This window comes from Lutjanus erythropterus, chromosome 6 (genome assembly GCF_056507025.1).
Source record: "Lutjanus erythropterus isolate fLutEry1 chromosome 6, fLutEry1.hap2, whole genome shotgun sequence".
NCBI lineage: Eukaryota > Metazoa > Chordata > Actinopteri > Lutjaniformes > Lutjanidae > Lutjanus > Lutjanus erythropterus.
The window spans coordinates 14,741,486-14,768,755 of record NC_139322.1 but is presented as its reverse complement, the minus strand read 5'-3'; the positions used below and the strand labels follow the sequence as shown (position 1 = coordinate 14,768,755).

The 27,270-nt window shown below is 41.0% G+C and overlaps 2 protein-coding genes across 6 annotated transcripts in view; one reads left to right on the top strand and one right to left on the bottom strand.

Annotated features, from left to right (window-relative positions):
- The window catches only part of LOC146325025 (protein bicaudal D homolog 2-like), a 54,524-nt gene extending 38,327 nt beyond the window's left edge, over positions 1–16,197 (bottom strand). For all 5 annotated transcript variants that reach the window (XR_014770696.1, XM_084720748.1, XM_084720749.1 and 2 more), the window contains exon 1: positions 15,630–16,197. Coding sequence is in view for 4 of the 5 variants with exons in the window: in XM_084720748.1 (XP_084576874.1) it covers positions 15,630–15,869 (240 nt within the window). In the remaining variant the exon portion in view is untranslated. The remainder of the gene's footprint in view (positions 1–15,629) is intronic.
- Positions 16,198–20,075: 3,878 nt separating this feature from the next.
- On the top strand, positions 20,076–27,162 carry ptpdc1b (protein tyrosine phosphatase domain containing 1b). Its single transcript, XM_084720752.1, has 10 exons — positions 20,076–20,608; positions 21,063–21,146; positions 22,061–22,226; positions 22,565–22,645; positions 22,765–22,883; positions 23,660–23,797; positions 23,910–24,934; positions 25,932–26,114; positions 26,252–26,362; positions 26,472–27,162. Exons 2-10 carry the CDS (start codon positions 21,071–21,073, stop codon positions 26,604–26,606), a joined length of 2,034 nt encoding a protein of 677 aa, XP_084576878.1. The 5' UTR covers positions 20,076–20,608; positions 21,063–21,070; the 3' UTR covers positions 26,607–27,162.
- Positions 27,163–27,270: the final 108 nt, after the last annotated feature.

The following is a 27,270-nucleotide window of genomic DNA, read 5'->3' as shown; positions in this document are numbered from 1 at the left end:
TAAACAGAGACACGCTCTCTTTTTCCTGTCCATCTCCATTCACAGGCCACTGCGCACCCAGTGACTTCCAGGGGACGGATTGCTTCGAGGTGTTTGTTGACTCTATATTTAGCTGTTCACAATCAACTGCTCATAATACTGATCTCTCGAGGCACGAGGTCAAAAAGCATATCGCGAGTCAGTGGCTTCCTACAACACGCATATATGATCTAGCCCTGCTGGCTGACCCACTGTTCTACGCTAAAAAGCCTCACTACACCATAATTCATTTATTTCTGTAGGACATAATACCCTCACTGTGTTATTTCTGTGTCAACAGGCCGTTTAACATGGTTCTGTGAGGAATGCAGACCATGTCACGTGGCCATGTCTGTTTGTTTGAGTTAACTCAATTTACTGAGAAGAGCACTGTTGCTGATTAGTGCATGTTATGCCAAAGCCAATGACACTCACTATAATGAGTAACAGAGAAGCTAATTATTTACCTCAGACTTTACTCTAGCAGGGATGGGATAGAAATGGGAAAGACAGAGATCCACTTTCTCCCCTTGACAAATCCTTGGAGGTTATGATTAACTCTCCATTCATTTAAATTATCCCCTTCTTGCTACCTGACAGTTTCTTAACAAATCAGCAACTCTAAATCTGGACCTTTCAAGCAGGGATTTTATATGGCAAACTCTAGAACATGTAGAAGACACTATCATTTTTTTTACAGTGACATGGACGCGAGACATTATCTGTGCCAAACAGACCGAGAATGGAAAGGACAAATAAAAGGGTGAGAGAAATGCAAACGAGGGAAGCAGAGATATTAGCTGTTGCCTGGCACAGAGCCACATTGATTCACTGCATAGCACAGAGCTGTTGGGTGATTATTCACACACAGGCCTGGACAATTTCACACACTCAACACACACACACACACACACATTTCCAATTTTCCCAGTGTGCCCTGCAGTCAGCCATACTGCAGCACCTGGTGCTCCAGCCATGTCGGGGCTTGCTGCTCTCCCCTCTGAGATAGAGAAGTGTTCAAAGCCTTGTAGGGGTTCCGGCAACGCTGCATGCAACTCATGTTGCCAACACATACAGGGGATGCACCCTGCATGCCAAAGGCAAGGAATACACCACAGAGAATATAAGAAAGCAGAGGTTAGATCACATGTGAGTCTACAAGGCACATATTTCCTCGAAAAGAAATTATTTAGCCTCAAGTAGACTGAGTGTTATATTCTCTTCACTTGGAGGGCATGAACCTCCTAAAAACAACCACAAAGCTGTGCCAGATTGTGGATCTCCTGAGTTGCAGGGCAGGACAGAGAAAGAGAGAACGCCAGGGGGGATGGAGCCACTGGGAGAAGCTAGAAACATGCACTTTACACACACACATGTATGCATACATACACACAGGTCTCTGAGTAGCTGTGGTGTACTAATCAGACTCATGAGGCCCTTTACACGCCTCAGTAAAGAAGTCGTCCTCAACCATAAAAAATATCAGAATAGCCTAATTGGGCTGTAGGAGCTCGGTGATACAAAATCTCGACATAAATTCTCCCTGCTTACATCAGGGTGTAGTGATTAAGTGCTGGTGCTTTCATCACATGTGGCTGGGGAAAACGACATTTCATGTTTTATTCTGACTTCACATAGACTACTAATCTGAAGTCAGCATTAGGGATTCTGTGTGAAGTGGTCAGATCAGACATGCTGCTGATCTAAATTCATCATACATCTACAAAGACAGGAGCTCAGAGAAAATATTTCTCCTTTATGAAGGTGAAACACCTGCAAAGGGAGGACACACAAGCCCCACACTGCCATTATTCTGTCTGAGTCAGAGTGAAGGCTCTATACAGTGGGTGTTCATGGGCTCGCTCCTGTGTTATTACAGGGTCAAAACAGTCATTATGCCCCTGGCAGTGAGCTGAAAAACAGGGTCTGAGCACAGTTTATTAAGCCTTCAATATATATGATATATATAAGATGAAGGCTGTTTTTACATGTTACATAGTCCCTCCAGGATTTTGTGGCCTTTTTTAAGGATTGCTGAAACCCAAAATGCTTGATTTCACTGCAGCTTTTCTAAAAATTGTGATGTATGTTACAATGTTTTAGGCATTTTTTGCAAAGTGAGAATTGCAAAAAAAAACGTGCTTTGACAAATCCCAATGACAATAACAAACCTTGTGTTCTTTTTAGTACTCATGACAAAATAAAAAAAATAAAAATGCCAAAAAACTGTAAATAATAAAACACTGAGGAAGTTCACTGACACATTCATGTATGACGTTTGCGCAGGGGATCGTTATAACTGGTGGAACTTGCAGGTAGCTATGATTGTTGGTCAAATTTGCAGAAAAGTTGCGGTGATGATTTGATCAAAGTGCAAGGTCGTGCAGAACCCACAGGGATTGGTTGAATTTGCCTTAATTGTTGTGATTGCAACATTGCAATTTCCTGGGTGGACCAGGTTGTGTAATTAGAAAGAGTTATTTTCACACCACTCATGAGAAAAACACAAGCTAAGCCTAAAAACAAACCATGTTCCACTGTCAACATTTAGAAAAAACACATTTTGGTGGGGTTAAGTGTTTCCTGAGGAGGTTTGTCTTGACTTGAGTTACTGTTTTTGTTTTTCTATTCTATGCCGAAATGAAAAAATGTTTGTTTTTGTCCTGTGCAAATGAAGAGATGAACCACAAGGTTTTGAACTCTACTTTTGTCTTCAGTATTAAATTGCAGCAGTCAATTAATCACAGGGAAGTATGTGTTTATCCCGGTGTGATTATTGGGTCTATTGTTCAGCTAAATCTGCCACAGAAAAAGCCAGTCTCTCGAGGGAGAGCACAGATTCAATGGGCCTGATATATTGCACCACCATATCGGCGTCTGGGCTTTTTATCATCCTTCATATCACGGCTGTGTTCCATACCAGCTCCAGCTCTGGGCATTCACAACCTCAATCATTTGCAATGCAAAGACAGCCTTATCTGCCCCTGCCCGCAGTCAGCCTGTCGGTTCCCCTTTCTGCCTGACACTCTGCGTCTGGCTGAGATCTCCCAGGTCCACGCGCCCGCACCCCAGGGGAACAGCCGTCGTTATGGTTACTATGCCAATTACAGTGACAGAGCGAGAGGCGGTCAGTAGAGGCAGGGCAGGAGGGTGCCACCGACACAGATGGCTGTTTCAGAGCTCAGCTTAGCGCAGCCTGTTCTCCTCCCTCTTCCTCTGGCAACAGTCCTCCTCAGCCGTGTCCCATGCCTCTCCAAATTGAGATTTGTTTGCACAAAGAGCACGCTGGTCTGCGGTTGCTTTGAAGTATTTTGGTTTTTGCTCTTTGCTATCTGGCCAAGTCCATATCAGTCATCATAGTAAACAAGCAGTGAATCAGACCAGAGTCTCTATTTAGTGTATATTTCACCATATTTCCCAGAAGACACTGCTCCCCTGTGGAACTTTACATATGACTTCCACAGCTGAACAGCCTCTTGTTGTTTCTGACGTAAATGATGGAGGAGGGGAGCAGCTGGGGCTGCAGCTGGGGCCAGACACACATATAAACACACACACACACACGCATATATGCATACGTTTGTGAACTCCCACACACACGTGATTACATTTTCTCCTAAAGTCCAAGGTTAGGTTTGCAGGGAGACATGGGACAGAGAAAGGAAATGGCATAAACATTGTTTGTCTATTCATGAGGGTTGTATCAATACCAGAGGCTCAAGTTATGAATAGAACAGAATAAATCAGATTTTTTAAGCATTTGTGTTCATATAAATTTGTTTTTCCTTTTAACTTAAAGTACTTCTGGCTTCATTCTTTAATAAAATAAAATACAAGTAGCCAGCCATGAACTGAGAATGGGCCATAAATGTTTTGAATTGTCTTTGGCAATGAATGTTTGAACTATGTATTTACAACTAAAATAAAAATGTAATATCACAGCAGATATTGTCAAAGTCCTGTACAGTATTGAGACTTTTTATTGTGATATTAGATATATTGTTAAGTCCCTAGTATTTGTTCATTATTAGTGGAGATGGTTTTCTTAACAAACCCTTTGCCTCCTGCCATTTTACCTTACCAATAATCATTTATTAAATTAATGTTGTATGTGAGTCCCATTGCATTTCCCCTCATCACCACAGACCCCATTAGAGTCGAGACACATCTACTCAATCAGGCTGAAGCATCGACAGATGGGGGAGGGACCGAAGAAACTCGATTTTCCTTCTTCCTGAGGTTTTCCATCTGAGCTGCTTCATGTGTTGCCACTTGAACGCAACTATTCATCACTCCTGATGTACTCTGTCAAATTTCCACTTACAAACATGGCTCAAGTTATCTCCCAATCTATGCTATATATTATTTCTAACTCTTCTGTCCTTCCCCTCTCTCCGTTCACCCTCCCAAACCCAGAAGATGGTCTCAATGGGCAGGTCCTGCCCTTCCTCCTGGGCAGACAGAGACTAATGGCCTCCCCTCCCCATTTGCAGTAATTAAATCCTGTATGTGACTGTGTTGTGCATTCTCTCCACTACTGAGGTTAAGTCTTGGGTCAGCGTGGCAACTCTTCCATATGAGGCAATGCCAGTTTGTAAAGAATGAGGCTCACCACTACTCTGCAAATGACAGATCATATCTGTGAGCAAATAAAACACTGAAGGTTAAATAGAAAACAGTATCAGACAAACAGTACAGCAGACAAACAATTGTGCTTGGTTTGCTTTACACAATAAGTTCTTTCATTCCTTTTTTTTTAATACTCGGGTGAACTCTACAATACCTAAACCTCTTTCTAACAACAGAGCATTCAAGTAAAATAATGAAAAAAAGATGAAAGATAAGCCAAAAGACAATGCCCTCCAGTCAAAGCTGAACAAATGCAGGAGAACAGCCTACCACTCTTTCATGAGATACATATTTATTAAGCTGCGTTTGTATTAGGTTTGTGGATGGGCAAGAATCTGGAGATTAGGGGTGCCACAATTATAATATCAAATCGAAAAACTGGTCAAAAGGAGCTTTCAGTTTCAAGAAAAAGAAAACACAACACTTCGAAGGTGACACAGCGTACTGGCCCTTATATCAAATGAACCACTGCCATGAACCTTTGCATGAATCACAATGTCACGATACAATGTCTTTGAGAATTGATACAGTATCACAAAACGTAATATTGTAATACTCATGTGTGTTGATATTTTCTTACGCCCCTAGTTTTGTGCCAAAAAAAGGACAGCTGGTTATTGTCTATTCAAATTACCAGCACTTTAAACTCATTAAGCCAGCTGATGGAGGAACCCCCATTCTTCTCCCATCTAAGAGAGTGAGCTGGTTCCCACAGGAAACCCAGGGAGTACCCATCCACACCTCTCTCCCTTTCTCTGACTGCTATCGCTGTTTCTCAAGGACCCCTGAGAGACTGGCACACATCCAATTAAAACCCCTCCTCTCCTTGCTCCCTCTGAGCCCAAACTCTAATGTTGTTATTGCTGTACAGGCAGCCCCCTGCTCCACTATACAACTCTGTCTTCTTATCTCCCCTCCCTTTTACCCCCTATTCTATTTCCAATTCTTCCCTCCGTCTCTCTGCTCTGTTCAGTCATGCCTGAGGGGTTCAAAGCGTGGGCTCCATGAGACTCGGGTACGACACGCAGCGACAGGGGGACCCAGACCCACTAGCCTATTTACAATAGGAGCCTGGGGAAGAAGGAGGAGAGGAGGGTGGTGTTGGGGAGTGGGTGTGGAGAGTGTAGACATACTGCTGTTCTCTGATTGCACTGTGCTGCAGAAGTTAAAAAGACCCCCAAGGAGAAGGGACAACCCTTTTAAATTGGGTTTGCTAATGTTTGAATAGATGGTCGATTAAAACGAGGAGACTCTGCCCTCTGGTTTAATTAATTTAGGTGAGATGGGAGGCACGACTCTGCCAGTCAGACGATAATTGAGATGAGTGGACTATGTAGAATTTCAGAAGAAGCAGTCAGGGGTGTGGCAGAATATGTGTTCATGTAAACAGAGAGTGCTATCTGTCATCTCATCCCTGATCTCTTCATGTGCTGCACCAAACCACAGGGTGCACTGGGACAAACCGCACAACAAAACACGTCTTTAGTTTGAGGAAATGGGTGGGGCAAGTCATACACACATCTAGGGGTGGGGTTGAGGTCAATCACCACCCATCTGTCCACTTATAACTACCACAAGTTTATTCCTGCTCACCATATATACTAATAAGCAAGGAGTGTTGCACCCCCATCTCATATCTTTTGTTTCTCTAGGGATACTGCCTTCAACTCAGCGTGATAAAAAACACCCCAAACTCTGTACTCTACATGTATCCGCATGTCAAAGCCCAGGAAAGTAAGCTTCCAACAATATGGTGAAATTGACTTCTGATTCCAAGAGATCATTTAAGGGCGTGGTTCAACCGATGGCCAGTGGCCACAAAAAGTTAATATGTCAACCAAGTTTCGATATGTCTGGGCTACTGAAGTGTGGGTTTAATGAGTCAAATATGTCAAATGACACATTTAAAGATGGAATATACTGCAGTGTGTACGGACAGTTTCCTCAGCTAGCCAAGCTCATTTTTCATCGGAAACAATGCCTTCAGGAAACAACCATCCATTATCTATACCGCTTATCCTTGAAGGGCCACGAGGGGACTGGATTCTATCCCAGTTGACATTGGGTGAGAGGTGGGGTACACCCTGTACAGGTCACCAGTTCATAACAGGACGGCCACATAGAGAAAAACAACCAGTAACCCTCACATTCACACCTATGGCCAATTTAGAATCATCAATTAACCTAACCTGCATGTCTTTTGACTGTGGAAAGTAGCCAGCCCACCCGAAAAAAACAAAAACAAAAAACCTGCAGACATGGGAAGAACACACAAACTCTGCACAAGTTTACATTTAGACCACCAAAACTATACTTTGGCCACCAAATTTATGGGCATGATGGCCCATGGGCCGGTGCTTAAAAATATTAGCGTCTATACCTAAAAAGGTGTAGCTTGCTGGTGGAAACTTGCAAATCCACCTAACCAGTTTAAAAAGTACCCAATGCATCTGGGATGTTAATTAAGTCTACTGATGACTAAGCAAACTTGATTTAATTCTTATATTTTGAACACCCACAGACTGATGAACATCTTCTGAGGCACAAAATATTTTACAAAGTGCAAGCTAAATCTAGGATGACTCTATACGGATGTTGGCTGTCAGTTCCTGTCTCTGTTGCCATGGTAATGGCCAGAACATTGTGAGGAAATGCAGCATAATGCTTGCCTCCCCCTGATGTTAACACAACAGGGGAGGCAAGCACATTCCTCTCCTCTCACAAATAATCTGTATTGTTGAGCTTTGTCCTTCGTTGTTCCTTGTTGCACACAGGTGACAGAAGTGACCTGACTGATGAACCTCATGTGGTCATTTCCTCTGATCCACTAAAAAGATATCCGGACTGATACAGAGCCACATTTCATATGCTTCCCATCCGCTATAAAAAGCCAGACTCTTTGCAAGTAAACAGGATGCAGAGCGGGGGGGCAGGGGATGTGAGTACTGATTTCATTTGAATAGAAGGAAGAAGAAAGACTTGATGAAGCTTTGCTTAGACTCAGCCCTTATGGTTACAGGAAACCCATATCCAAGATTTATTATCCAAACACAAAGCTATAAACAAGTATTCTGGAGAGGCCTTTGACATAATTTATATGACGTGGCATTCTGTGTCAATCATGTTGCTTGGATTCTGTGGTGGAGAAGATAAGCAAGGTTGGGCAATCTGACACAGACCACAGCTCTTATTCTGAGACTCTATTAAAGGAATGATGCAGGCGGCGTTAAAAACAAACTCAGTCACTAACTTATACTCTACCCACATGCCTAGCTGATTCATCTGCTTATATAAGACACTTCAGTCTCAGTACAAATAAATATGGCCCTGCCTTGAACTGATTAAGTTGATCATAACTTAACTGAATGACAGCTCATAGGCATAGAGCAAATTTGACCACGTGTTTCAATGGAAAAGTAGAGTATCTATCTCAGATATTATGTAACCTGGCATCTTGGGTTACCAAAAACGTATAGCCTACACCAAGGTAGTGTTACTATGGACCGAACTTACCTAACACACAGGCTTGTGGTTTTTTTTTCCATTACAGACGATAGCCACAGAGAGCACACAAACAGGCTAATTTGAATCAACTTAAGTCAAGTAAAGTCAAGTAAACAGTTGCTTTAGGTTTAATCAGCTGGTGAATGTACAAAATGGGGTTCAAAAAACACAGTGGAACTACAAAATAAAGCCAGGAGAGAAGGGATAAGTGGCCATTGTGTTTCTAACACGCACACACAAACACAAATCTAGCTCAGTCACGTGCATGCACACTGGCTTCTTTGTTGACCAATTTACAATCGTTTATAGTCATATGAGGAGGGAAACTGGAGAATGGTCTGTTGCCTGAGTGAACCATGTTGTATTGTCAGAGGCATACGGCCATTACTATGACCTCATCCTCTGCTTTTAGCCTGTGCTCCTGTCTGATCTGGCTCTAGTCTTCAGTAATTGGATTACATTGGCAGAATCATGACCCTGCTGGGCTACCATACTGCTTCTCTACATGCACTTTTGACTTCTGTGGAGGTTTTAAAGAAAAGTTTACACATCAGGGTATTTCAAAAGGTATACATTTAACTATGTATTATAACTGTAGTGGCAGGCTTTACAATATGGGGGAACTTGTACAGCAAATACTCAAAACCATCCACTTTGTTGGTTCTCAGCTGTGTTTGGATTCAGCTTGAAGGACACATGTAATAGAGATAATCTAATAACTAAGATCGCAAGTCTGCACAAGGTGTTTTATTTTGAAAATAAAAGATCTTGTCTGACTTCCTACTCACTCAATCTGCTCTGTGCAGATTGATGCAACATCCATCAAAAATAGAGCCACACCATGGCACTGCTGGTGGAATCGCAAGCATTGTGTAGAATGGCAGCGATCAGCTCCAGTGGACGTGGTGCGGCCGTAACACAACAAAGCCCTGCCCAGTGGAATCAAGCAATGAGTGTGACCCGATGACAAAAAGGAAGGTTCAAAAGGTTGAAAAGGTTCAAAAGGTATACATTTAACTGTATAAAACAACTGTAAGTGTGTACTTTACAACATGGCAGATCAAGTACACTCAATACTCAAAATAAATCCATCCCCTTCATTATGGCTCAACTGTGTCTGGATTCAATTTTATGGACACACATTATTTAAATGACCTTATAGCTTCACCCATATTTACCACAGTCAGGAGGCAGTGCCTTTTAGTGTGACCTGATGACGCACACAAAATTAGATAATACAATACTCCCTAGAGCAGTCACAATGTGAAGTTTCTCTATCAGGACAACTTTCGAAAGGCCTGAGGGGAAAACATGATGTAAGTTTCACTGAGGACCCTCAGTCATATGAACAGACAACAAACTGTTGAACGCCAAGAAGTCTGAACACGTTCCTTTTACACTGCCCCATGCTAATGCAAGCCTTCACTAATGCATGTGTATTTTCATTCAGACACACTGTGCAAACACTCCACTCTTTATACATGAAAATAAAAACATTCCCACCACCCCAAATAATTTGCCTATTGAGACCTGGAACACTGCAAAACCCTTCCACTAATGGTGCAGAGTAAATGTGGCCTCCACTTGAACTGTGGATGGGTGCGGGTGGTATTTCGCTTATCAGAGTTAAGGACAAAAGCCCTTAAAATCATTACGGATTAACAGCAGGCCATTTTACCTAAAACTGGGCAGCATGATTCTTTCATTACTTTGGAATACCATATGGCTGTCCTTCTGTGACACAGAGGGTCACATTAGTCCATGTGAGTGGATCTTATGGATAGACCCTGCCTGTCTGGACACTTCATCAAATTTTATAGTAAAATGTCTTCACAGAAATATTGTATGGCAGGTCTTTAAAATAATTTGTTCATCCTTATAGAGGCTGAGATCATAAAGCAGAGTGTCAGCTCCGACAGCACTCGGAGAACAGACTGCTAGGCTTGGCAGCTGCTGGAGTAGGCTACTGGGCCAGGAAAAGAAGAACAGGGCAGTTTCCCAAGAGCATCTGACCGCTTCACCCCCAAACCGCACCTACCTGCCCCGGCTATGGAGGCTGCCGAGTGTGACTGTCAGCCTGGCAGACTCCCAGACCTCTGTAAGCCCTGTGCATAGCGGCTGGGATTCATCCTCTTAGGCCCAGAGGGTTGGGGATTTGGGACTTTATTTAGTGCCATTTAGAAAAGATTACCCCTTAACTGCAGACTTGCCGTCCAGCAAAAGACATTATGGATAAAAAGCCTGATCATCAAGAATACCCCAAAACGATGCTGAAAGGTTTAGCACATGCTAGGGAACAGATAGAGACAAAAATATTACTGAACGGACTGAAATCCCAGTGAAATAAGACAACTGAGAATTATGTCCTGAATGAGTTATTAGGAGGGGTTGGGAGTTGGTGATACGAGAGTGAGACATGAGCAGCTGTTGATGAAACATAGCTTAGTGTGGCGATGATAAGAGACTCACTTTATTTATGACTCTTCATATAAGGGACCAGATGGGTTTTGTGTCCTCGTATTTTCTACCGACGTCCAATCAGCATTCAACCCATTTAACACTACAGAAAGGGCTTAGAGTCACACCAGATATCTTTGTTTAAGGACATTGGGATATATCCTTTAGTGATCTGCCATTTCAAAAGGGACAAAAGTGACCAATCCTTTCAAATGTAACCACAATGGGCCGCCTCTCTCAATCTGTCCTTTGTCATACACTGTGTTCTGCTGGCATTTAACCCTCTCTTTGCTTGTGACACCCAAGACCCGTTAACCCCAGCTGACTCGAATGCACAAAGGGCCAGCGAGCAGAGCACAGAGAACCCAGGTTTTACTGAGCTTAACAATATTTAGGGCTCTGATTGTCTGGTTGAATTCCACAACTCAGTACACAGCTGCCGCTACACCGACAGGAGAGTTGCAGGGGAGGAACAGGGTCTGTGTGAAACTGAATGACTTCAGTGTGGTCTCTGACATTTGCCGCAGTGCAACAAGGACCCAGGGAACTCCAGGCCTTTGTTAAAGAGCCATTGTCTAAGTGTCTGCAGTCTGAAAAATAAAGAAGCAGTAACAGGGAAAAATAAATAAAAAGTGAGGACTGTGGGATGCTCTGTAGGTCTGTTGTCTTTGGATAAAAGACGACATCTTCGTGGCCCGTGCTCTATCTCATGATGCATTCACACAGACCTAAGAAAGGCCATTGGGTTCATGATGAGCCAAACACAGATACAAAAGCCTCTCCAGTTCTCCATACAGGCACAGAATATGTGCAAGACTTCCTGCACGTCCCTCAGAACTGCATTAACAGTTGGAGGTGTGGCACATGATGTCATCTGTGAGTGGCTTACCTTAAGAATATCAACAAGAGCTAAGGGAACACCACCTCACGCTCTTACACTGCTGTGTGGAGTGTAGTATAATGTCATTAGTGCTTTGCGCTGTGATTGGCTGTACTGTACTCTGCAATCTGCATGATAACTTGGGTAAAAGTCCACATAGTTTTATCATATCATGACTAGCAGCCCAGCATTGGAGAGTGCCTTTATCACAGCGGTGTTTGAAGAGTGAGCAGCTTATTGTTAACAAATCGGCTGTTGACTTAAGATATAACACACTGGGTGACAAATACTCCCTTTAGGAAACGTTTTGCACTCACAAAGGAATGCATGATCATGTCAAGTCATGGCAATGTTACAGTCCACATCTCCATGAGGCAGCATAGGGGCAGTGGGCCAAGTGACTCACATTCAGTCTAATATAGCAGCAGATGGATCTCTCTCTCACTCTAGTGCACTGCAAACTCTGTCAGTGGTCTACAAGGCAACAGTGACTATTGCTTAATACAGTAAATTTAATGTGCTATTTCAGGAATGCAGGGACATATCCGCACATTATTGGTATGAGCCAATAAAAGCTTTAAAATTAAACATTGGTATTGGCCTTAAATGAACATTTCTGCCGATATGACAGGCCGATCAGATGGCCCTTGAATTATGTACACCCGATGTGTCTGGAAGTTTTTTGAAGTGTCCAAAACAGTTCACAGTGTTGCTATTTGCAATGACTGCTCAGCATTAGTCACGCCAGGAGGAGCCAGATCACATTCCTTCAACACCACAAATAAGGGTTGTCACAATAGCAAAATTTTTGAACTTTAATACAATACTAGTATAAAAGCAATAGTTTATTTTAGCCAGTGAATGTGTATATTTTGACAAGCATTGTATTTTATGTCCACATCTGCCATCTGCCATCATGGTAAGCCATATTGGCCAAAATTAATTGGAAAATATCTGCAAAAATCAAACATGCATCCCCACATTGCCTTCTTTTCAGTGGAGTGGAGGAGGGAGAAGATGGATGAGCATAAGGGGACATCAACATATCTATAGCAGTCTATCCCTGGTGACAAAAGCCAGTGCACCAGAAAATAATGGGTGGAGAACAATTTTGTGGTTGGAGGACTGTGAAGTCAATGAAAAAGATGACTGATAGACCATTTGATTTATTATACAGACAAACATGATAGCTTGTTCAGAGAACAGATAGGAACATCCTATGAATATCGTTAAGCAGTGCACGGTTACCTCTGGCCAATTACCATGTGTACATGTTCTATTAAAGCTAGCTGTGTGATGCTCCCTCAGCAGCAGTCACCCACACTTCTCAGAAAGCAGCACCTGCTGAGGAAGCGGCATGGCTGCTCAAATTAAGGCACAGAGCTGAGCCGTTACTAAGCAACAGCGGCGCACAGAATTCCTCCATCTTCCTGCCTCCAGAGTAGCGTATATGTGGGGGTGTGTTAGTGGTCTGTCCAGAAGAGTAGGTGAGAAGGTGGAGGGGAAGTTTGCTCACTGTCATGATGATTTCTGATTGGCTGTTTGCATCCAGCATGAGACAAAAGGGTGCTATCTGAGCATTTGAATTGCTCTGAATACACATTAGTCTCATATATTTCCTCTTCTTGTTGTGTCTGTGCATACCAGCAAGTTTGAGGAGAGGTTTATGGTCACTGGAGTCTATTCCAGTCTGTCCGTGTCCTCGAAAAGAGAATGGACACCCAAACATTGCCACCATCAGTGTAAATAGTTAAAGAGAACATGTAATTTATGTCTGGCCAAAGAAATAACTGTCTTATGTGCTTTTGCAACAGCTGTAGACAAAGCCACAGTGGTCAGTTTGACCTCCATACTTCAAAACGTCCAACAAATCAGAGCAGAACAAGAATTTGAGGCTGATTAATGACATTTGTCTTTTCACAATGTCGTTATATGTTTAGATTTTGAGTGGAAACAAAGCACTGAGATAAGCTTTTATTTTAGCCCCTGTTGTGACAGTAGCTTATCTTGTGTTTGCTCCCCACTACCTACTGTTCTGCAGCAGACAATAAAGAGGAAGTGCAGAGGGATGTCAGAAGAATGTGTTTGTATTTCTCTTGTGATAGCATCTCATCTGCCCGTCATACAGAGGCTGTGATGGGGGGGTTGGGTAGAGGGATAAAAGAACATAACTATGGGCTTTATGGTCAGCATCTGACCAGTGATCTACAATCAGTATAACCCGACCCTGAGGCACAAGAAAGAACCTCTGCAGCGGCTTTGAGCAAACAATTGAGTTTATTGCCCACACAGATGGATGTTTGTGCTCCATTATGACTCAGAGAAAGACCAGAACTAGTCTAAGAGTCCAACCAGACTAACAATGAGAGTCTCTTTTTAAAAAAGACTTCAACTTGCAGATTTTCAAAAAACAAATGTCCCCAGTCCTTTTTATTTGCTTTAGTTTGCTGCCATGGTTACTCTTTTGGAGTAGTTTTCTCTTCTATTCAGGGCTTTTTGCTGTCATTCCTCTGTGGCAGAGCTGGGCCTTCTTGCCAAAGACATGCATGGGAAACTAAGCAGGAGCTGCTGAGACAGCCCCAAGAAGACCTCCTCCTTTCAGCAAAAACAACAACTAGAAAGAGGGACACTAGAGGACAGACAGAGAGGAGTCTGAAAACATCTCTGCATGTGTCTCTCCACTGAAACACAAAAATCCAAAGGAGAAATGAGCAGGTTTCTGGCAAGGCAATAAGGGGTTTACCATGAAGCCAGCTGTCTCAGCTATTGGCTATTTGAGAGGAAGAAGTCATATTTCAAATGAGGATGTGAGCAACCATGAACAAGCCTGTGTCAAAGCGGGAATCTGCTTTTTTTTCCATGACTATTTGTGGGCACAGAGGCCGCCTACAGTATAACATCACTCTAAAGCCTCACTTCTCTCCTTCCAACTCACAAGACAGTGACAAACTGCTGCTCTAGTGAAGAAAACTGGACACAAAGTGAACAGTAGGGAATAAGTCCGGCCAGCATCCAGAAAAACAGACACATCCTTTATCACAGTCTCTAGCTCAGCTTGAACCGTCCCTCTTGACATTCTTTCCATTCCCAGAGGTCGTTACTCGTTTGGTTTCCTCTGCAAGCTGTTCATCCCTCTCTCTTCTGAGCGGGAAGGTTCAAAAATTCAAACATACTCCCGCCCCTTCCTACTAAACTTGTAATTCTTGTTCAGAGAGGAGCTCAGAGACACTGTGACTAGACATCTAATGCCCATCAAACATCTAAAAGTGTTGGTTTTGAGTGTGATCTCAACATGTAAATGTCATTTAAAAAAGTTAAAATATATCTGAAGAACACAATTAAACCAAATATGTACTCATGACACAGATTACTTCTTGTGTCTCATATCAAACATTCACAGAAAAATACTGCAGATCACTGCCTGTAATAATGATCATTAGAGCTGCTATGATAGTCAATCAATTAGCTGTCAATTTACATATTTTAATAACTGATTAATCATTTTGAGTTGTTTTTTGAGACTTTTCAGCTTCTCAAATGTGAATATTTTCTGTTTTCTTCAGTCCTCTGTGACAGTAAACTGAATGAATTTGGGTTGTGGATAAAACAAGTCATTTGGAACTGTTACCAACATTTTATGAACCAAGCAGCAAATCAACATATTGATCACTGATGAAAATAATCAATAGTTGTAGCCCTAATGGTCATATCTGTACAGTCAAAATTAAGACATTGTGGTTGTGGGGGTGGAAGGGGCCAGACCAAGACTAGCTGTGAGTCAAACAGGAATGTCATAAGAGATGCATAAATAAATAAAGGTGGCAGTGCAATGGGGGATACCCTGAGTGAGGAGGGGGTGGGGTGTGTGAGGAGCATCCCCTCCTCATCTGGCAGTTTTGACCTTGCAGGATGAGGCAGCTAGCTATTTTATGGCCGATACCTGCCAAAATGCCCCACCAAACCAAGCCCCTATCTAAAATATTGGAGTGATGAGACTTAACACGCAATACAAATTCATTTTTCAGTATAGTAACTGGGTATACGCCCCAAAATGAATGGTTATGGGACTGCTGCGTAGCTGGGGCCTATAAATATTGCATGATTTTATTTCTAAGGCATATTCTGTGATTTTAAAACCTACCTCTTTGAGCTGGTCGAGCTCCTGCCGGACGGCCTCGTACTCGATCTCCAGGTCATCGTACTGCTGTTTGAGCTGCTGCTTCTCCTCCAGCACCGCCAGCCCGTACTCCGCCGCCTGGATCTTCTCGTTCGTGGTCTCACTCAGCTCCCGGGAGAGACGCTCGATCTCGGTCCGCATCCACTCCGGCCCGGCCTCCAGCAACAGCATCGCGTCGGGGTAACCCTGCTCCTCCACGGACATGGTCGGTACCGGGACGGTGGCGATCGACCAACCAACCAGCTGATCTGCGACAACGGTGGGGATGTTGGGGCGTCTTCAAGAGGTGTAACCTTGAAGATGAAGAAGCGGTTGCTCAAATTCGTCTGTATTTAAATTGCATGATTGTTACGTTTGCGTTTCTCGTTGCCGGTCTCGTTTCTTTGGTCATGTAGATGACTCGGTTCAGTTATCTCCGACGGGGGAGCTCGGCGTTATCTCATTAAAAACGCTCCATCGTTGAGGTCCTGCGTTTGCTTCTCCTCTCCCCCGGCTTGTAGGAGCGATAGCGCCGAAGCAGGGGAGTACTGACTGCCAAGACAAAACACGGATATACGACTTCTGGTTCGGACCTTCAAAATAAAAGTAGTGTCAATAAAAAAAGGCTCCAGGTCACGTGCTTATTCATAATCCATAATAAAATACATTTATGAAAGAAAATGTGGTGTACATTTACTATAGTTTTGTTTTTTAGTTTGTTTTGAGTATTTTTTTTCTTTCAGTACAGTTCAGTTTCAGTTAGTTACCAGAGTGTTTGCTCATTTCAGTTTTTTTTTTTATTGTTCAAAAATGTTTAGTTTTACTTTGGGGTATCACTTGGTTTATAATAAATTTATAATCTGTATTTTATAATAACCACCATTAAAAATGATTAAACATTAATTGTTATCATTATTATTATTATTATTATTATTATTATTATTATTATTATTATTATGTTGGGGTGTTTGTTAGGGGTACGATTTAAGAATCATAATAAGTATAAAAAACACAACGCTTTGAGAAAGCAATTAACTCACTCATGTAGACATCACAGTCTCAATAAACATGCATCATTGCCTCTTCGTTTCCTGTATATTTTAGTTTTTAACGAGTTTTGTAACAACACAATGTCATTTCAGTTACTTTTCGTTTGTTTTTCTAAAGTCTAGTTTTTATTTTCACTTCTACTAACCAAAATGATTTTTCACACTTACTTTCACTTTTTTAATTTAGTTTTAGCTAACTAAAATAACCTTGGTAGTATGTGGAAATTCAACTCCTAAAGCGCTCTCCTCTTTTATTTTGAATACAAAATCTATCAACTTCCGGCATGCGCCAGCTATCAGCACCGGCTTGTTTAAAACAGCTGAATGGTCCATTTGCTGAAATGCGATCACCTACGCAACCAGCTGGGACAGCTCCTACCCGGCAGCAAGGCTTGTCGGGGAATGTAGTACTTGGAGTACGTGAAGCTAACGTAAGGGGCGTACAGACACTAGGAACTGGACTCATTTCCCAATAGGCTTTGTTCCTGTGCTTATGTGGAGCACGGAAATCTCTGCCCGAGCCGTTTGTTGTCACAGATAGACCGGCTGACGGCGGCCCTGTAGCAGTTTCAATATGTATATCTGCTGCCATCTGTCGGAATAGTTAATGAATTAACATGATCTTGCGAAGTAAATCTACTGTTTATTCATACATACCGCTACATTTACTGTCACTGGGGGCACATGAAAGGTCTCATTTACAGTAAAATCAAGCAATGTGATGTCAGCATGTAAATGTCAATTAATATATTATATTAATATATTACTGCAATATAACATTCACAGGGACATTTTGCACAACATCTGCTTTTATTTTTGATATTTTATGTATATTTTTTCCGATAAAACTTATCAACTTTTACTCAAGTAATATTTTGAATCCAAGATATGTGCTTACTGTGCACTGTTCCACACAGGTGAATTTTAATTTCAATGTGTAAAATTCAGATGTATTATCATCATTCTATGTGCAACATCAGTACTGCCTCTGTGCAATGGTTTAAATTCATCCAGCTGCTTAGTCTGCCTATATTGTATATACTGTTCCTATTTTTATATTTTCCCTGTTTATATTGATCCTACTTTCATATTTCCTGTGTTTAAATTGTTCATATTTTTTATATTTCCTCTGTAGCACTGTACATTTCCGCACTGTGAGACAAATGAAGGAATATATTTTATCTTGTAATGGAGACTATGTTATAGTGAGGTACTGGTATTTTTACTAAAACCGAGGATTTGAATACACCACAGCTCAGTGCACTTTAGGGATATAGACTCACAGCTGAAAGATAACTATTATGTTCACGGTCATATATAAGAGTGTACTCACCTTACAGATGGAATCTGAAGCATCACATGACTGTTTGAAGAGATCACAAGACGTGTTTCATGTAAGGACATGAAACATGTGACTGATTTTCCTCTGTCTGTGATCACATTTTACTCATGCAGTTGCAGAATGTCATGAAATCTGCAATATTATAAAAATGATTGAGCAGCAGCAATATCTCACTTTTATGTTTTGTATAATGTGCTATTTCCTACTGGCTACCTATTCTAACGAACTGTTTCTGGTTTGTCTTGGTGTAAATGTGTTTTTTCTCCATTTGTGTGTTTACAGCTCAGTATCTTCTATAATGGCCCCCAGGTGAAAAACCACAACATTTCAGAAAATAAATTAAGACAACAGAAAACCCAACATTTCACAAAACAGAGGGACAAAATATATTTCCCATTTTTAATTTTTACCACTACCAAAGCCTCATCAGAACTGGAGTTGGATGTTATGTTCTGTTTATTTTCTATTTCTTTAATTGTTTTCTGAAATGTTGGTGTGTTTTCTGTTCTCTGCACCCTCAGAATATGGCATATATATATATTTATATGGCACTGTGGCAGCAGCCGATGACTCTTGGCTCCACCGTATTTGTCACGGTCAGACTGGTGAGATATGCCTCAAATTCACAGTTATGCATGTGATCAACTCTGGGCCTTATCTGACTCGTCTGTGTGTACAGCACACTACACGTCCCTGTTCCTTCTCTTATCATGTTTCTGATTGGTTCTTTCCTCATCACAGCCAAAAAGAGCTGTGCAATCAGTGTTTTAAGATGATAGACATTATGTAACTCTGAAGCAGCTATAAGGAATGTTATATTTTGTCGATTTTGGCAGACCCTTAAGACGAAAACAGTACTATTTCTACCACCATAACCACAAAATATAATGTCAAAAATAACATTATCAAAAGAAAAATCTCCCTCCCTTTTAACCAGCCAACATGCTGTTCAATGTAACTTTCCCTGGGAAAATATAAACATAGGCTCTTCTGCGTGCCATAAATCTGATTTCAAGGAGAATCTGATCCGGTGAGAAGCATTAATAATAGCTACATAGAAATAGCTAATCTCCTTGCTGATACTCTTGTTTGTTTACGTAGGTCATATAGAAGCATCAGTACTAAACTGATCAAGTTAAAAACTTCTTGTAGTATGTTTAAGGAACATTGGAACATGGACAAATGATATTTGATAATTATCTGAATCCACACTGAACAATCAAAGACTTTCACTGATGTGAGTATTTATATATATATATATATATATATATATATATATATATATATATATATATGTGTGTGTGTGTATGTGTGTGTGTGTGTGTGTGTGTGTGTGTTTGTTAATTTATTTATTCTTGCCACAACAGTTCAAATTAGATAATAGAATTCTTGATTCATTTGTATGATTTAATGGAAATATACAGTATATTTATAGTGAAAATTTACACAGTGATGGTGGGCTACTCAGTTGCTACACTACCATGAATAAAAGAGCAGTATTAAGGATGTTAAAGGATGATAAATTTTAAAAAAGTATGAAGTAAGAATAAATGCTCAGGATCTACAAATTTGGGCTAAAAAGGTGAAATCTCTGCAATCAAAAATAGATACTGAAAAAGTTATAGGAATAGATCATTCTGTTCACACAATCATCCAGAGAGGTTTACTGGTTTTACTTATGATTTTTTTTTTTTCATTTTACTGTAGCATTGCACTGCAGTCATTGTCTTTGAAGTCTCTCTGAATGCTGCACATCATAGTCTGATCTCTACTCAGTAACCTAAATGCAAACAGCTTTAGCGAGGTGCAAGCTAAGCCAATCAGATTTTATCTACTTGCTCTGTCACCGAGGTCCCACTATTTGTAGCAGTGGGGCAGCAGAGTTTTAGTGTGTTAATTTAAATCCTATGAACTCGCTCATGACAAAAATCCTTCTAAATCTTATTCATAACAACAGACTTAGACATCCTAAATCAAAGGTATAGCAGAGATGTTCAGAATCAGGTAGAGGAATATGTACTAATCATAATATGTTCATTAACAGACAAATATATTGTAGATCATTTTGTGTAACAATCCAGCAGAAGGCAATAGTGTTGTGGTTGAAGTATGAGTTTTTGTTGAGGAGTGGGTGCTCTGTTTTATACCTGTGCGGTAATAAGATTAGCAGTCTAATCCTGGAGGAGTCAGGAATAGCCCTACACTCCCCTCAGAGCCACAGACAGGAGAAATCTGTGCATGGAGGTAAATACAAAGGACCCAATCTCTGCTACTCATCAACACATTCCTGAGATTAATTTATTCCCGGTCTGTCATCCTGGTGAGAGCCATGGCTTTCCACAAAGGAGCGCACAGGATCCTGTGGGTGCTTGTGTTGCCCCACCTCGCAGCGCAGAGATAATCTGAGACGAATCACATCAAGCGAGGCCACAGGATTGACTTTCCGCAGGGCTGGACGGGCCAAGACAACGTCAGGGCTGTGGAGGTTGATGTCAGAAATGTTGGCAACTGCAGCTATGGAGCTTATTTGTTCTGAGATGGTGGTTGCAAGCATCTGGGCTTACTTACCACAGGTAAATCAGTTTTGAATTAAATTGTTCTATTTTGTTGTATTAACCATTGGATTGGCTGCATTTCTTTCCATGTTAAGCAGTTAAGGTTGGTTGTTTTGCTGATTGGTCCTGTAGAAAGCTCATTTTGTACTGTGCTGTAGGTCTACTACTCAAGTATAACTACCAGCTCAAAATAGCAGCTTGCCAATCCCTCAAAATGGATTATGTCTGCTTTAGATTTGACTGAACATGATTTATGATGTTGGTGTTTGATCAAAACGTGTATGTGTAAGGATATCTAACTCGTCTTGTATAAAAACATGTTGACCACTCAGTGTCAAACTATGACTTTCACGGTCCAAGATGATAAAATCTGGAACACTATTTATGTGTTTCAGGCCTACAGCCACAATTGTTTACAGGAGTCATATGATAAAGTGTGTAATTGAGTGTAACAAGGTAAATCTGTGTGCAGGTTCTGCTATGACTGTGGGTGTCAGCCTGACTGTTCCTATGGCGCTGAATGCAAAGACACCGGGTGGAGCTCTGATGGAATACAGTAAGTAAAGATGGTAGTTTGTCAATAAAATTAGTCTAGAAGTGTTAAGCCACAAACGTAGTATACAGCTTATTATTTCACAGAAATGCAACATTAAAAGGAATTTCAGATGTTCCAGAAGAGCAGCTATTTTTACTGTAATGCTCTGATGACAGACTTGCAATGCCAGACAAGGATTAGACACCTCTGAGCACTCACCACTGATGATCTTAATTATTTAGGTGTCACAGAACAACCTACTTTTGGTGGAGTCTCTTGCCCCTATTGCTCTGTGGTTTACTAACAGTTGAGCAAGCTTGGTACCTAGTTTAACCTCAGTCCGATTTATTCTTTCTTGTTTGCTTTAATTGGATGTGCTACGAGTTAGGCTCGTCTGTTTTGAAAAGAAAACCAGATTTTGAAAATGGTTAAAGATGTTGCTGGGGGACCTGTAAAAGCGATAAATATATTAAAATATTTTTCATGAGCCTCCCCGTAAACTGTTTGGAGCACCACAGTGGAAGCCCACCTCACGTGGAAAACCCCTGGATTATCAGCTAACATTTTGCGAACATTAGCTATCAGATGTAACTAGTTATTTTAAGATTGATGTATATTAGTTAACCATTTAGCTACAGAACAAAACACTAGGTAGCTCATTCATAATTAGTAAACTAACTACCAAGTTAGTTAGCAACATTAGCTCACTTTGCTCACTTTCCTTTTATAGGTCCCCAAGCAACATCTTTAAACCACCTTGAAAATTTTGTTTTCTTTGTCTAGCACATAGCATATCTAAGTACAGAAAACGGGAAAGGAAAAGGTTGACTAAGGTTCCAACAGGGGTGGGATTTTTGAAGGATTACTTACGATTTTAGATGAAACACTTTGTCTAATATCAGATTTTTCCTCTTTTCTTTCCCCCTATAATCCAGTCAGAGCCCCCAGGGCGAAGTACACGATAGTAGGAGAAGCTATACGCTATGTTATTCCTGCACATATGCAATGTTCAATCGGCTGCGGAGGTCAAGCCTGCAAGTATGACAACCCAAGTTTCTGGAGGGATGACCAGCAGGCCATAAAAGGCCTCTACTCATCCTGGTACACATGCTTGTTCCACCTTTGTAGTTGTGATTGTACAATAAAGCATAACATGTTTTCCAAATAGACCTTTTATTTACGGCAGCCATATTGATAGCAAACATATTATGGCACTAATTGAGGTCCCATTCCATTTAGTGTAGCAGAGCCTGTCCGTATTGGTAACACCTGTGTTTACACTTCATGTCAAAAGGGCTGTTGTGAAAAAGGTCTATTATCTGTTTCAGGAAAATGTTTTTATTTATTACATGAACCATTTTACAATAGTTAGACTAAGAAGGATGTGAATTACTACGTAATACACACACACACCACTCACTTTTTTTCTATTGTCTTAGGGTAACTGATCATCTTCTCGCTATGTCCAGACCCTCAACAGAAATCATTGAGAAGTATAACATCATTGATCAGTTCAGAAGGTACAAACAAAACTTTCAAGGTCTTTCATCAGCATCCTGACAAAGAACACTGAAGATGTGGAGAGATGAGAATAATGAAGCGTTCTTGTCTCTGTTTGTGCATGTCTGTTTGTGTCAAGGTATGGTATTAAAACAGTGATCAACCTACAGATACCTGGTGAACACGCCAGCTGTGGAAACCCTCTGGAGCCAGAGAGCGGCTTCTCATACCGCCCAGAGGTCTTCATGGAAAACAACAGTAAGTACTAGAAAATAGGGCTGGATCGCACCAGGAAGGATTATTTTTAAACCAAATTATGCTTCACCGAACTTCAGAAGTAGGTTAAAATTTAAAAAGCATAAACTTGAAACCTCAGTTTAGTTTTTTTTTTAAAATCCTAATTAGGCTAACTAACTTTTTAGCAAGGTGACAAACAATGTAATGTTTTGTTAAGGACTACTTTTTCTGCCATCTTTTGTAATTACTAGGATCAGACGGCATGCTAATTTATTTCTTATTCAGTTATTTACTTTAAAGTGTAAAGGAAACAGGGAGTTTTTCTTCTAAGCACATTATGCATGTTAGAACATAGTTTGCTGACAATATATGAAAACACTGTGAACTACGTAGTGCTGAACTCTGGAGTTAGACCAGTAGACTGTTGATAACAATTGCTGTGTTCACGGTTTTTTGAGCAGAGCCAGAAATATGGCTTAGTGACATGCCAGAGCCATGGTCCCCCAACACTATATGACTCAAAACACAGTAGTATCTTTAATTTGGGTAAGCAAGCATCTCCATATTGATTAAACTTTTTAAATCAATAAAATCGGAATTATTAAACTGAGATTAGATTTAATTAATTTGCAACAGAACTCTTCTTAATTTGGATTTACAATGTTAAACCTAGTTTTGCTAAACTTTGATCAGGACTAATCCTAGATTAAATTTATCTTTGTTGATGCAATCAAGTCTAACTCTTGATAAGTCTGTATTGTTGCTCAACTTTAACTAACAACATCCTACTGTTTCAGTTTATTTCTACAATTTTGGCTGGAGTGACTATGGAGTGGCCAACCTCACCACTGTCCTGGACATGGTGAAGGTCATGGCCTTTGCACTGCAGGAGGGAAAAATAGCGGTCCACTGTCACGCTGGTCTCGGAAGAACAGGTAATTTTTTTAAGGACTGTTGTGGAACGTACTTCAACTTTTCAGGATAATCTGATCTTTCATGTCCACAATGTGATGTACAATGAAGGGCTTTTCCTTTTCTTCCCCTCAGGTGTGCTGCTAGCAAGTTTCTTGGCCTATGCCACCAGGATGACTGCTAACCAGGCTATTTTATATGTTCGTGCTAAACGGCCAAATTCCATCCAGACCCGAGGTCAGCTGCGTTGTGTCAGAGACTTCGTCCAGTTCCTTGCCCCTTTGAGGAGTGTATTTTCATGTGCTGAGCCTCGATACAATCCAGTCACCCTGTCGCAGTACCTGAACCGTCAGAGACACATACTGCACGGCTATGAGAGGAAGGAGCTGAGACACCTACCAAAGATTGTCCAGCTGGTGTCTCGGCTGCTGTTGGACATTGCAGAGAATCGACAGGTGATTGAGGAGGACATTCTGGAGGCCCCTGATATCCATGACATAGAGATGACTCTAAGCATCATTGAGCAGATGGGCCCTAACTTTTTTGCAAAGGAGCCCCGCTTGCCAGGTACGCCCACCTTACCAAGACATTTCAATGAGCCTCCCATCTTTTATCATCGCAAAAGTCTGAGCTACAGTGAGTCCGACTTAAGACGTCTGGGCTCACAGCTCAACCTACTCACACAACCTCTCTGCCCCTTGTCGCAGAGTAATATTGAAATGTCCATTTCTCCATCCGACCACTCTCTTCCTGGAGCCCACTCTCAACGTTGCAATAGCAACACGTCTGACGTCTCGCACGGCTCAGCAGGCTCACTCTGGCAAATCAAGAATGTAGAAAACAAAGATGGATCCATTCTGCTGAAGAAAGTCAAGAAGAAAACCATCCAACGTAGTGAGTCTGTGGGAAACAATAAACATACCGAAAAGGGTACCATGTTATCCAGGTGGAAGGCAGTACAGAGGGAGGAGTTAGTAATGAATGGGATGAGGTCTCAAGGTTACAAAGAGGACCAATCAGAGAAGTCAGAGGTGCCCTTTATCACACTGCAGTCAGAGTTGTCCCTGGATGCCAGGAGGCTGCTGGTGGCACAGGCCCTGGCAGTGGATCTATTTCTTGATGGGGAAGAGGAGCACAAGAGTAAAGTCTTGGCCTGGCAGGTAACTGACCCAACCAGTGATGTCTACCATGGTAGAGATGGAGGGCATAAAATGAAAATGCATAAAAATTTATATAAATGGTTGAATTTGTTCCAGCCACAACCTTACCTTACATGACATGACATTTTGAGTTGGCAACTTTTTCCACACAACAAACAAAAAAATTACCTTTTCCATTTTGAAGTGAAGGACAACAACCCTACACCAAGACACAATGATCCATAAAGCGACTGGTAAATGACATATAAATATAAATTATTAAATTGAACTTCTGCTTAATGACTTGTTAAAGTATTATCTAAAATGTCTAGAAGAAAGTCCCTGCCCTTTTGGAACCTCCATCAACTTTCTCCTTTCCTGTGTATTTAAATATGGGATGTGCTAGGCTTGTCTATGTTGAAAAGAAAACCACATTTTTAAGATTGTTAACAAATATTGCTGGGGGACCTGTAAGAGTGAGCAAAAAACAACACATAAGTTAGTCAATGTTAGTTAAACACATGCTAACTAGCAAGCTTATCTATATTAAGTCTCTACCTCAATGTATTTCCAAGTTAAAATAAAGGTTGAATGAATGAAAGAACAAATTAATTAACTGATGTAGATGAGCTTGCTACTTAGCAAGTGTTTTGCCAACATTAGCTAACTTCGATGTGATATTTTTGTTACTCTTACAGGTCCCCCAGCAATATCTGCTATCCGTCTTCAAAGACATGACTATATACATGTCATTTATTAAGTCCTCCAGTAGCATCTTTTAACCATCCTTAAAATTTGGTTTTCTTTCAACATAGCCTAGCACAAAAGCTAGTATATCTAAATACAGGAAACAGTAAAGGAGACAGCTGACCTTGGTTTCACCTGGTTTAACTGCACAGAGCAAAAAGTGATGGGACTGAGGAAGTTTCAATGACAAAACTTTAACATGTTGCTGTTATAACAGAAAGTGTCTGAATATGTTGCCTCAGTCACATAACAGCTACCTGACTATGTGCAGGCAGAACTGAACCAAGGCGGTGGCTGGGAGAGGCTGTGTATGGAGCGTGATCCCTTCATCCTCACTGGGCTCATGTGGGCATGGCTGGAGCAGCTTAAAGAGCCGGTCATCTCCATCCAGGCAGCCAAAGCCCTGAACCCTGGCAACACTGACACTCAAACTGTCCTCAACACACTTGAGCGGGTCAGTACATACTCTGTACTTCTAAATCACGTGTGAAACAACAGCAGTACTGCAAAGAGCTGCCTGGCCTGTGTTAATGTGTACATATAGATATAGATAAATTTGTTAGTTTAACCCTCCTTCTCATCTCTTCTCAGGCCCCTAAAGAAACCTTAATGTGCATACTAGATTGTATGGCTCATATGCTGACAATACCAGAGGAGGTTGAAAATGCATTCCTGAATCGTACTATCAAGGCTTTCACCTGGGTAAGAACACCTGCACACGATTACACGCACGATCAACTTCAAGAGTTAAATTCATTTCTTCACCTTTGGTTTTGTTTCAACAACTTGACTCCTGTTTGCCTTTGAACAGGCGGACAGTAACTCAGAGGAAGGAAGCGGAGTGTACGAGTCCATGACTACAGTCCTACGGTGTGTCCTCGAGGACATGAGATCTGTGGCCATAGATACAGATGAGACGCCTTTATCTCCTTTTACTTTGACATAGAAACTACCTGTCATGTATATGTGCTGTGCTGCTTGTACCTCCATGTGGAGGCATGAAAGAGACAAAAATGCTTTTGTGCCTTGTGATAAAATTATTTAATATGTATTAATAGCTTTTGTTAATGTGGGCTAAATATAAACGTGTATGGCAAGTAGATTATTGGCATTAATATATAACTAACACGCTTAAGTATTTTCTTACCTCATTAGTGAGTGGAGGTTACATAAGGAAGACCCTCAATGTGATTAAAAAAATTGTAAATCATTTTAATGAGACACTTTCTCAAAATAATGACTTAGTATTTTAAAATAATGTCTAGTGTCTCAAAAAATGAAATTAGTTGGATACTCAGTCATTATTTCAAAAAAGTTTCTGATTGTAATAGTCTGTATGATCTTTTTTTTCTCATTACATCAGTGTAAACGGGCTTCCATGCATATTGAAGAACAGGTGACCAAAATATATTTTGCAGATACATTATGCCTTAAGACCGGTCACATTCAACACTGACATGCCTCAGCTCCAAAAGCGTAGTTATAGAAGATTTAACTTTACAGATTTAACTTTCATGTACAGACTTCTTCTTTTCTTAATGAACACGTTGTTCACACAGTGTATCAATGCCTTTCCCATAACATAGTGTTTCTTAATCTGTAATCAGTGT